At 31.4% G+C, this 12983-nt stretch overlaps 1 protein-coding gene across 1 annotated transcript; it reads right to left on the bottom strand.

Annotated features, from left to right (window-relative positions):
* Positions 1–216: 216 nt before the first annotated feature.
* On the bottom strand, positions 217–4614 carry LOC127702485 (collagen alpha-1(XII) chain-like). The gene is made up of 3 exons (XM_052206697.1): positions 4146–4614; positions 2036–2179; positions 217–311 (listed from the first exon to the last, which is right to left on the bottom strand). Exons 1-3 carry the CDS (start codon positions 4516–4518, stop codon positions 259–261), a joined length of 570 nt encoding a protein of 189 aa, XP_052062657.1. The 5' UTR covers positions 4519–4614; the 3' UTR covers positions 217–258.
* Positions 4615–12983: the final 8369 nt, after the last annotated feature.

The raw sequence follows: 12983 nt of genomic DNA on the forward strand, positions 1-12983 counted from the left end.
ATATTTCTTTGATTTGTGATTGTTAAATGTCCGTTCAGTATCTTCTGAAGGAGATTTTGAAATTTTGAAATCAATATTGCTCAGGTAAAATAGCTTTCTTCTGAAGACTTTAGGTTAGTTTTACCATGGTTCAATCTGAATAACTTTGTTTTGATAACTGACGTTTATTTAAAAGGCTTTTTAAAATAGAATTAAATGCACACTTGTACGGTTTCTGGATAAAACTATGTGAAACAACATAATAATTTGTGTTTTAGTTTATTTTCCCACAATATGAATCCATGAAAGTGTTGTGCTTTTGACACCAGCGTCTGAAAAACAAACCAAAAAAAAAAACAAACCACAAGTTATTCTTTGAAATTAAAGCTATATTAATTTAAGCAATAGAAATTGAATATTGTCATTTGTTTCTAGATTTTTTAAATGAGGATTGGGGGTATGTTGTAATGAAAGGGGGAGTTCAAAAACAAAGTCCAAATATTTTTGACAAAGAAAGACTAACAAATATTGCATGTAAAATGAAATCAAGTATGCCAGTTGTAAAGCATTATAGTTGAAGGCCGTACGATGACCTATAGCTGCTAATTTCTGTGTCATTTGGTCTCTTGTGGAGAGTAGTCTCATTGGCAATCATACCACATCTTCTTTTTTACATTATACATGGTACTTAATTTTTTTGCTGCTTAAATGAATAAAACTTAAAGAAAAAATGGAAAAACAGACAAAAACTTCGTCCCCCTCTTCCTTCCTCCATTTATGAATAAAGTATCTATATAGCATAACTTTTGAAGGATGCTTACTAAAACATTCATCTCAGGATAGATTAAGTATACATCGGTATTGACAGCTATCAGCAAATGGAATTTAGACGGCAATAAAGACAAGATCAGGACAAACAATTATAAGATAAGATACATAAACAAAGTCCTTTTTACATAGGGGTAATAATGGTAAACCCACTATTAATATGTCCATCAAACAATTGAAAGCAGGTTTTATCTTATGAGATTAAGAATTATACACCATCATAATAAAAAATAAGACTTATTTATTTACATATTTAAAGCATGTATAATAAAATACACTTGACAGGAGTTGTAAAACAACTAGGTGTGTCAAGATGACACGAAGGCCCACTGTCTACTGACAAACTTTAAGGATAGCAATTTCGTAATAAAAACGAAAATGTTTTTGTTTTGATTAAATTATAAGTTAAATTCTAAATTTCGGACACTTTGCATACTTTTTTTTTGAAAAGCAAATGGTGTGTCAAATTAGGAATTAGTATTTCCTAAACAAATCTTTTTTTTTCTTTTTCATGTCGTGGTAGTTTAAAATATGTAGAAACTTTAACGAATAATAAAAGAGAGGCGGAAGATACCAAAGATATTACAACCCCAAAGTCGAAAACAAACTGACAATACCAGGCAAAAAACTAAAAACGATCAAAAGATAAACAACAGTTAAACATAACATAGAACACCAACCACAAACCCAATCATCATCGAAGGGATGAATTCAATTTCACAACTTGTAACTCTTGGTTTAATCGCTTTCTTGTAAGCAGCAACCTAAATCAAGGAAATTAGATAGGAAATTCAAACTCTGAAAAAGGGTAACAACTAGGAGATATATACTCAATACGCAGACGCTGGTTGAATATAGCGGAACGTGAAGTAAAAGGATAATGCTAGCTTCTGTTCATTCTTCCTATGAAACTCCTATATGAAATCTGCTTCATATAGATAAAGGAACAAATCGGCAAGGAGAGGAGAACATTATGTCCCACATATAATTTTCTAATAGCATATAAGTAACAAAAAAATTGAGAATAGGTTTGAATTGTTTATTACGAGATTGTTCATTGTCAAAATTCGCAGCGTTTTTTTTTTTTCTCTTAGATGATAGCTGTCTCACTGGCAATCATACTATACTTCCTCGTTTCTATGTTGTGTAGCCTTATTTTTATCAACTGTACGACGTTAAACTATTAATAATCTTTAGATACAATTTGCAATTAAAAAGTTATTCTCACCACAGAGTCCACATGTTACTGGGCATTTTTGCCTGAGTGCGTTGTCACTACATATATGAATGTCATCACACTTTACATATGTTGCGTCAATACAATTTGCTGGTATAATAGTTTCAGTAGAAGTAGTAGTAGTAGTAGGTGTGACTTAAAAAAGAAGAAGAATCAAATCTGATGAATACATCATAATGAAAAATGAGAGTCATATACTATCGGATCTGATTGTTTATTGTTTGTGGAGTAAGACATCGATTTATAGTATAAAAAGCTTACGGTTCAATATAACCAAGTTACTTAGACTGTGTGAAATTATTGGATGCGAATGTTGAATTTCCTAAACTTTTATTAAAGTTTGATTACTTGTACAATTCGATTATGACTAAAACCTGAGACGTAACGTATTGTTAGTATGCTATTCCCAGGTAAAACATGTGTATCCAAATTTCTTTGCCAGCATGTAAATGTCTGACATGATTACTGGTAATTTATATTCAAACATCATTACAATTGTTGAAATGTCGACTTCAATTGAAAATCTAGAAGAACTTTAATCTAATCAAGCACCCAGAGCTAAAATATTGAAGTAAGGGAAATATTGATGCATACAAACAAAGTGAACAATAGAATCAGAAACCTTTAAATGGGTAACCAAACTGTCTATAATGCATCTATGACTATTACTATTTGAACCTTCATTTCTATAAAATAAAATGCACATACAAAATATCAGCTTAGAGTTCATTAATTATTATAATCGAATCAAAAAAGGGAGAACAATTACCAAGGGGACAACACAACAATTACCAAGGGGACAACACAACAATTACCAAGGGGACAACACAACAATTACCAAGGGGACAACACAACAATTATCAAATCAAAAGTACACAAACAATATAAACAGAATACTTGAAAATAATTAACCGACAAACATCAATCAACAACATCCACACAGAAAACTGAAGATTGAGCGACACGAACCCCACCAAAAAAACGGAAAGAACTCAGGTGCTTCACAAAGCATGAAAGGTAATTATTTCCTGTATTTAATCAGTGATTATATTGACAGATGATAACAGCAGTTAATCAATGTTACATCCCAACTCCTTTGTTCTAACAGGGGTAATCTGAGTCGGATCACCCCTACCAGATCACCCTACCTCAAGTTTCTTTTTTTCTGCATGCTTTCTTTTGTTCTGTAACATATTGGCGGGAATGTCAAACACACCACCGCAGAAATATTTATGCGGAATAAAGACAAACTTTCAAAATTTTTGTAGTATCCATGCGGGGAATCGAAGTCAAGACCTTACGCATATAAAGCCACGATTCATACCCCTACACCAGGACGACTGTATACGAACTGACGGTTATTTTAACATATTTAAACATTGTGTCCGGGACTCATAAAGGGTATATACTATATAGTTATATATAAAGTATATTATAATTATTATATGGCATTCTGAACTAGATGTCATGAAGCTTAAAATGTTTTTTCATACATTCTAAAAGAGCAGGGATGTAAAATAGTTATCCCACTCGGACTTGGTGTGTCAGTGTAAGATCACCCTCTGGCCTCCGGCTATCGGGGTGATCTTACACTGACAACCCGCGTCTTCATGGGATAACTATTACAGACACCGACCCAGTGATCATAAATCTTAACAAGACATCCCTAATTTGCATGCCCGAGCCCCTTTTCAAGATTAACCTTTATAAGGAACGCTCAGAGCCAAATGTTAAAGCCCAAAAGATATAGAAATGTATGTCTAAGTACACCAAAAAAACCTGTATTTAAATAATAGCTGACAAACCGTCTATGTCAACTTCGCCTGAGGTTGCCGGAAAAGTAGATAATTCAAGCAAGAATTAATCAAAATGTAAATTTTCTATGAATGATACATGTTCAAGTGCCAAATCACAAAATGCCTAGTACATAAAAAAAGGGCATTACAGAGTTGACAAAAACGATTTCGCTCAAATTTTACCTGTGTATAGTGAGTGATACATTTTGTACTATAACAATTCGCGAGAAACAGATTACACCCTGTAAAAGGATATGTCTCAAAAAGTGAAACGGAGACAATTATCGTAAAAACAATTAACATACCTTGGCATACTGAATCTTGAAGTTTAATCTGTAGATCCCAAAGCGTACCATAGGCTGATACAGGGGAAATTCCCTGTTGGTGTGTAACTATCTGTGCCAATTCGGAGGGGTCTGGTAATAGTCCAATACCAATGACAAAAACGCTCATGTCATGTCCTTGGAGTCCTGATGCAAGAGTCTGGATTTCCTTAACTGCATATACATCAGTTAAAACAATAAGTATATTAGGCACACTATCTCTGTTTCCAGCTTCCTTAGAAAACGCGTGCTTAAAGACCCATTCGAGTGCATTATCAGTCTGTGAACTGCCTAAACGATTTGGGATGTACTCGATAGCCTCAAGCATAGAAGTGAGATTAGTATGGAGACCCATATCAAACTGATGATGGATCTGGGATGAAAATAATGTAACACCTATTTGAACATTGTTTTGTCCAATAGAAAAAGATTCCGCAAATCTTGCTACAAAGTCTTTTTCACCATTTATACTTTCAGTATTAAAGTTCTGGGTAGTATTCAGTAGAAAATGAACGTCACCTATAAAATTCCAGCAACCTGAAATATTGTAAAACCAAGTTAAAAAAAAACAACTTATACGATTCCGTAGATTACAAATAGGTAATATTTTACACTTTTGATTTAAAAAAGGGGTTACCTAAATATAGAAACAGGTGAAAACCTATCAAAGTCGGTCAATATGGAATTAAATGTATGTGCGTACATGTATATTATATTGCAACTCACAGGGTGAAGGTTAACTCTGTCATTGATAATATGTGTGTCATTTATTTTGTCTCTAATTTCTATAGTTGTAAATACCTGTATGTTTTATTTTTGTTTATTTATTAATCATCGAATACTTTTAAAAAACAATCAAGATGTCACTTAATCTATTACACATATGTTCTTTAAATTGTCAGGGGTTGAGAAAACATATAAAAAGAATTAGACTAAAAAAATGGATGAGACAACAGAAATGCAATATTATATTTTTACAAGAAACTCATTTTTCGGATAATTCTATAGACAAAGAATTCACGGGAGAATTATATCATAGTTTTGGAAGTACACAAGCAAAGGGTGTTTCGATTTACATTAACAAAATAATTAAACATGAAAGTATTGACAAATATGTAGATCAAGAGGGAAGAATTGTTTTAATCAACATAGAAATTGATAAAAATATATTTACTTTTGTTAACCTTTACGCCCCAAACACATGTAAAGATAGAAATATATTCTTTAAAAAAGCTTTAAGTGTCATTGAAAAATATAGCCTTGGTATACTTATTATAGGGGGAGATATGAATGAAACGCTTAATATAAAAGACAGAAAGAATAGAAAATATAAACAAAAAATAAAAAATAAGACAAATGCGTTGAAAAGTTTAATAAAAAACTAAAAGTTATAGACATCTGGAGAGTAATAAATCCAAATAAAACACAATATACCTGGAGAAGAAAAAACAATGAAGTAGCTAGTAGAATTGATTATTTTCTTGTTAGTCAAGACGTGAGACCTAAAGTACTCCACACTGATATAAGACCCGCTACAATTCAATATACAGACCATCTAGCAATTTCACTTAAGATAAATCATTGTCAGGGGGAGAAAGGAAAGGGTTATTTCAAATTAAACAATAGTATTCTTGAGACGAATCATACAAAATGAAAATAAACACTTTAATAGATAAATATGAAAAATTAAGAGACCGAAAAGGTTTAGCAATCGTGTGGGATCTGTTTAAAATAGAGGTAAAGGAGACGACTATTGAACATTGTAAAATTAAAGCTAAAAATAAAAGAGATGAAATTAAAGAATTTGAACAAGAACTTAAACTTTTGAATGAAATTCAGGATAATGTCCTTGATGAAAAGAAAAATAATAACATAATAGATTCAATAAAGAAAACAGAAGAAATGTTACAAACTCTATATTCTGATAAAATAAAAGGGGCACAAATAAGATCAAGAGTTAAATGGGTAGAAGAAGGCGAAAAAAATACAAATTATTTTTTGGGATTAGAGAAATCGAGACAGACAAGAAAAAATATTACTGCTATTAGGGACAATGAAGGGGAAATAACTGAGGATCAAGGTAAAATATTAGAAACGGGGAGGAATTATTATGTAAATTTATATACGTCAACTAAGCCAGATTTGGGAGAAATTGAGAATTATATTGAAAATACAAAAATAAACAGCAAACTAACTACACACGAAAGTAATGAAATTGAAAGAAAGCTGACAATAGAGGAATGTACAAACTCTGTTTTTAAAATGAAACTTAACAAATCACCGGGTATTGATGGTCTTCCAATTGAATTTTATAGATCTTTCTGGTCCAACTTACAATATTTTGCTGTAGATGTCTTTAACCATTCTTATGAGAAAAAAGAATTGACAAATTCACAGAAACTAGGATTAATTACCCTTATTTACAAGAAAAATGACCCGTTAAATTTAGACAATTATAGACCAATTACTTTATTAAATGTAGATACCAAAATTATAGCATATTCTCTTGCACAAAGACTTAAACCAGTATTGCATAAAATCATTCACAGTGATCAAAACGGGTATGTAAAAATCAGATATATTGGGTTTAATATTAGACAAATCCAAGATATTATAAACTATTCAGAAAAATTCAACGTAGACGGGGCAATTCTCTTTTTAGATTTTTCAAAGGCATTTGACTCGTTAGAATGGGAATTTATGTATTGTTCATTAAAGAAATTTGGCTTTCAGAAGTCTTTATTGAAGTGGATAAATACTTTATATACAGATATAAAGGGTTGTATATTAAATAATGGGTGGATTTCAAGACCCTTCAGCATTGAGCGCGGGATCCGTCAAGGGTGTCCCGCGAGTTCTATAATTTTCGTTATTGCTGTTGAAATTTTAGCCTGTAAATTAAGACAAGATAAAAAATTTAAAGGTTTTCAAATCAAACTAGATAATAAAACCCATACTCTAAAGTTAAGCCAGCTTGCAGATGACACCACTTTATTTTTCAATTTAAAACAAGAAGTTTCATTAACTTTGAACATTATCGAAATTTTCGGATCACTTTCAGGCCTAAAGCTTAATCGAAATAAAACAGAGGGGATATGGCTCGGAAATTTAAAATCCTGTAAAGATAAAGTTGAAAACATTAAGTGGACACAAGGACCGATAAAAGTATTAGGAATATATTTTGGACTTAATAAAAATGAGTGTAAAAAATTAAACTTGCAAAGACAATACGAAAAATCGGAAAAAATAATGAAAGATTGGAATAGAAAATTAACTATGTTAGGTAAAATAACTATTGTTAAATCACTAATCCTACCAAATATAACCTATGTTGCATCAGTAACAGATATTGATAAAGAATATCTCGCAAAATTTAAAAAAATAATATATAGTTTTATATGGAATAATAAACCAGAAAAAAATTAAAAGAGCTATAATAAGTAAAAATTATCTTGCCGGCGGACTTAAAATGATAGACATAGATAAATATATAGAATCCATAAATATTAATTGGGTAAAAAGACTCATTGATAATGAAGACTCATCACCCAATTGGAAAGTCTTTCCAAAATTTTACTTAGACAAGTTTGGACAAGAATTCCTTATATTTAAAATGGACTTTAACAATATTAATCTAATCAATAAACTAAAAGAAATTGTTCCAGAATTTTACTTAAAAATAATTATATAATGGATAAACTCAAAATCTGAAAAAGAATCAAATCGACTAACATATAAGCATATCAGAGAGCAACTAATATGGGGCAATAAGCATATCAAATTAAATGGTAAATGTCTTATTTTCAAAAATTGGATAAACAGCAAATTTTTATTTGTAAATGACATAATTGATGATAAAGGAAAAATTAATCAAAATAAGATTTTGGATAAACTATCTTGCCATGCTAATTGGTTTTCGGAATATTCTAAATTGATGAAAGCAATACCAAAACAGTGGTTACAAGAGCTCATAAAAGAAGAGTCAATCAAAACAAAAGTTGCTACCGACTCCGAATTTAAATTCAAAGATAGAGAAGGAAAAATGGTACCAATAAAAATATTTTCCTCGAAAGATATCTACATCTCGCTTTTAAATAGATATTATGAGAAAGCAATAGGATTTCAAAAATGGGACAGAATTCTAAATTTAGATAACAATACAAGGAAAAGAGAACAAATGTTGTACTTCATCTTTGACTATATCCAAGATAATAAATTGAGAATGTTAAGATGGAAATTTCTACATTACATTTTACCAACTAAACAATTACATTTCTCTTGGAAAATAACTAAAACTCCTCTATGTAATATATGTAATGTCATTGAAGATTATGATCATTACTTTCTGACATGCAAATATCTAAAATCATTTTGGGATCAAATAAAACTAATACTAGACAAACTTAAAATAGGACATCATATAATATCACTGGCATCACTTTTGTATGGATATAAGATAAACGATACAAATTATTACAATATCAACGATTTTCTAACAATCGTATTTTTTACTATTAATAAGTGTATTACATATCCGAGCAGAAAACAAAACAAATTAATGTGTTTGAAATTTTTAAAAGTGAACTTTTCCAACATTACGAAATATTGACAAATAAACAAGGCAAATATAAAAACTTCTACAATTTGGTTGCAGAAAAAATAAATTTATCTCCTTAACTAAGATTTATAGTATATCATAGTAGTTTCTTTTTATTCTGTTATACATTATTTATTTATTTATTTAGCAAAACTGTATGTTGTGTACTAACAAGTACTAACCTTATGAAATGCTATATACTAACGTCAACGAGACCGGGATAAGGTACCGGTACTTTATGTATCTCTAACAAATGTACATTTCAAATAAAATTATATAGAATTAAAAAAAAAAAAAAAAGGGGTTACCCCAAAAGAACAAAAACCTATCAAAGTTAAGCAGATTGTATTTGGCAGAGGAATATATAAACCATTTTCAGGATTCCTCGCTTAAATTTCGGCGCAAATAAAAAAAAAGCATCACGAGAATAGCAATCAAAGTGACATTTCAACCGGTGTACATTTCAGTGGAAAATTGTATCTAAATTCTAAAAATTCACAGCAGCACCGCCATAAGATGTATATCTGAAGAGGACTACTAACATTTCTTCAATGTTTCCGTGTTGTCTGATAAAATTAAATACTTTTATGTTTAGAATTACGTTTCTAGTTTAGAGATATCAGGCGGATCCAGCCATTTTTAAAAGGGGGTTCCAACACATGCATGCCATATAATAAGGGGGCTCCAACCATATGTCTCCATACAAAAGCATTAGTTGTCAAACAAAAAGGAGGTTTCCAACCCCCGGAACCAATCCCCACCACCTGGATCCGCCACTGTATATTATTACATTGTACAGATTATCTAATAATTATCATACTGTATTGCTCGTAACAGAATAGTGACAGGGCGAAATTGACCAATCATGCAGAATTACCTCACTAATTACATTATGTACCTCTGTTGGCGTAGATGTATTCCAGTGTTTAGTAAGCGATAAGATTACTAGTCACATTTAGCGTTGTATCAATGTTCTTTCTTTTGCCGCTTTTCTTTTATTAACAAGAAAATGATATTTCACCTTTGTCTATCTTATAATAAAATGAAGTATTGAAACTATAAGCCCGACAATTTGCATGAGACAGGTATTCATCCACTGGTAAGTGAAGAGACAAAATGTACAACAGTTAATTTCCTCCTATTGATGTCAGTTCGTGGTGTCTAATAGACTTTAATGCTTTTCTTTTTCAAAACTTTTTTAGAGTAGGATCTGTAAAATCTGGAGCACCTGAGACCAAACCTTCCAGAGCACCTGACACCACTCAAGATGGTGTTGGGATTCGTGTCGCTCAATTTTTCTATGTGGTGTTTTTTTAACTTGTTTTTCTTTTTGCCGTCTTTGGTTTTTTAGTCATGGCGTTGTCCGTTTTACTTCGACTGGTGGGTTTGAATGCCTCTTTTTTTTAATGTACGATTTTCAATCAAAGGTTGGTGTTAAGTTGTTTATCGAGGTGACAATTCCATATTTGGGCACATTATGTATCAATCAGGGATTCATAGTTCTTTGTTGATTTTATGTGAAGATTCGTAATGTAAAGCTTTTCTTGAAAGCACAAACAAGTTCTAAAGTAAAAAAGCTAGTAATCTTTAAAATATTCAAATTCATCAAATACGAATTCTTATCATCACTTGCAAAACCACCGCTTATATTAAAAAAAAGCTATCTGCTTTAGTGGTCTCCTGTTGGCGTGCTTGTCGCGAATGCGGAAATCGTGGTTCACATACTAGGGTTCTTCGTCAAACAAACGGCATGTATGATAAGAGCCAAATCTGGTCTGCTCGAAGTAAGAAAGCTAGTACGCTAAAAATCAGACTCAGTGAGTTGATCCTGTACAAAATATGTAATATTCATATAGTAATAACATGTTATTGTCCTGAATATGCCTTTTATATATTCCATGATTGTTAAAAACAGCAATCAATCAATCGATCTAGATGATAGCCAATTCTTCCATCTTACATTTCGTATCTTCAATAAATCTTATACTTAAACGGTAGGGCGAGAGTACTTAATGCTGGATCACTAAATCTTAACAGGGTTCAGATCTCCCAAAATATGTTTAACCAGCCGCATGTTTGTGCTTGTCCCAAGTCAGGAACATCTAACCTTTGTTAGTCTTGTGTGTTTTTTAAATTTTGGTTCATTTGTATGTTTCGGAGTTTAGTCGTCCATTTCGCTGAACTAGTATACATCATTGTGAAGGGGTCAGCTGAAGGCCACCTCCGGGTGCGGGATTTTCTCGCATCGTTGAAGACCCATTGGTGGCCTTGTCCTGTTTTCTACTCTTTGGTCAGGTTCTTTGGTCAGGTTCTTGTCTTTTTGACACATTCCCCGTTTCCATTCTCTATTCTATGTAATTAAATTGTAAGAATATTGAAATTGACAAATCTTAAACCGATCTAGTACTTACCAGTTGCTTCCCCTGGAAATATGTTTTTGCTAAGAACAATAAAAAGGAAAGCTAAGACCAAACTGGACATTTTGGTTTGTTCTCACTGGTCAATGATTTTATCTTATAAGTCCATAGATAAACACGATTTCATATTGTGACTTTATCTGACCATGCACTTCTGTCCTAAATGTTAAGGTAATTTATCAGAGTTTAATATGTTCACGGTGAATATTCCTTATTACTCAAATGGGTTCTGTTTTACCTTTACCCCTCTTTTGTACTTAAAAGAAATTTAGATTATTTACAATGAATTTCATCAAATTGATTACACCAAATATTTAAAAAAAAAAATTTTAAATCATGCCATATCAACAGATGAAAAGTATATTGATTCACTGAAATTACAATAATTCTCTGCGCAAATGAACGTTTAGTAATTTATGCCGCTAAGCTGCTCTCCTTTTATTCATACGTATATGGAATAAGTATGTGAAAGGAGGCTGTGGACTCTCACGAAAACTAGGACATAAATTATACAACATAATATACTACAAATGTAAAGTTAGTCTATAAATCCAGTAATATCATTATTATACAATACCTTTTGTTCATTCACATAAAAGGTCTCAAGATTTGTGTATAATATTTCTTTTCATCATTCATGTTCTCACCTATCCAAAGAACAAAGCTGACATTCACATGGCTTTCAATCAGCGACAGACACTAATTGAAAGCAATGTGTGGATGGGAGGCGAGAAGGAAATTCCAATATCATTTGTTAAGCAGGGTTTGAAACGACACAAAGTTGTCGAACAATACACTGTATATATATATGGATGCAAATTATTATCTATTCAGCAATCGATAGGACATTCATTTCTACAATGAAGATAGTTAATAGATGGCCAAAGAAATTACCATTTGTCAATATATTGATTGTGGTCATGTGATTTTCGGACACAAGTAAATCGTTTTTAAATTTGGAATGATTGTTTCAAGTTTACTGCTATTTAGGAAATTATAAATTCTTATTTGGAATGAAATAAATAAATATACATGGAATTCGATTTGTAAGTATTAGTGCATAGTTTTCATATTGTTTGTCATTAGTACACCTTTATATACAAAAAAAATTAATCTTTAGTTGAAACTTGTTTTACCTTTAATTAATATCATGTTACTTTTTGTAAAATGTCGCCATATAGTGCAATATGGAATAAATTGATTGATTGATTGTTTGCTTCGACAAATATTTCATGCACATTTTAAAAGTACGTGATATAACAAAGAAAATTACAAGTAGGATAAGATACAGATAGAGGGATAATACATTCATACTTGAATTAATGTCACGTCTCATGTAATACCATACAATAAACATCACTCAACCTGAAAGACGATCAGACATTAAACTAAAGTTCTTGGTACTTCGGTATTTTGGTACTGGACTAATGACGAGTTGAATTCAAAGACCTTATGATTTGTATATGTGGCACAAAGTCCAATAAAATAATGATGGTCCGGTTAAGGCTGAATAATCACTGGGCCAAATGTTCAGTCAAATGTGACAACTTTGAAATAATTAAATATTGGTTTCAGTCAAAATACTCTGTATTTTGCCACTGGTCAATGCAGTTTTACCACCAGGTATTGTTTTCTAGGTCCAATTTAGCAATCATTTATATATTGTTGTTTGCCTAGGAAACCCCGAGTATTCCCGTAAAACACTAACACAAGGTTGGAAAAAGCAATTTGCACAGTAGGATATTATCGTTAACACTTCGAATAAATTTATCATGTAGAAATTTCATTGTAAACATAGATATAAAG

Source organism: Mytilus californianus, unplaced genomic scaffold, assembly GCF_021869535.1.
Source record: "Mytilus californianus isolate M0D057914Y unplaced genomic scaffold, xbMytCali1.0.p SCAF_5, whole genome shotgun sequence".
In the NCBI taxonomy this organism is placed as follows: domain Eukaryota; kingdom Metazoa; phylum Mollusca; class Bivalvia; order Mytilida; family Mytilidae; genus Mytilus; species Mytilus californianus.

What these genes read in the sequence shown, in the direction of transcription:
- LOC127702485 (XM_052206697.1), bottom strand. Translation starts at nt 4,518, where the DNA reads ATGGGTCTCCATACTAATCTCACTTCTATGCTTGAGGCTATCGAGTAC. An exon ending in TCAAGATTCAGTATGCCAAG is followed by an intron (nt 2,180 to 4,145) that starts GTATGTTAATTG and finishes TTCTTTTTTAAG; the next exon opens with TCACACCTACTACTACTACT. An exon ending in AGTAACATGTGGACTCTGTG is followed by an intron (nt 312 to 2,035) that starts GTGAGAATAACT and finishes TTTGTTTTTCAG; the next exon opens with ACGCTGGTGTCAAAAGCACA.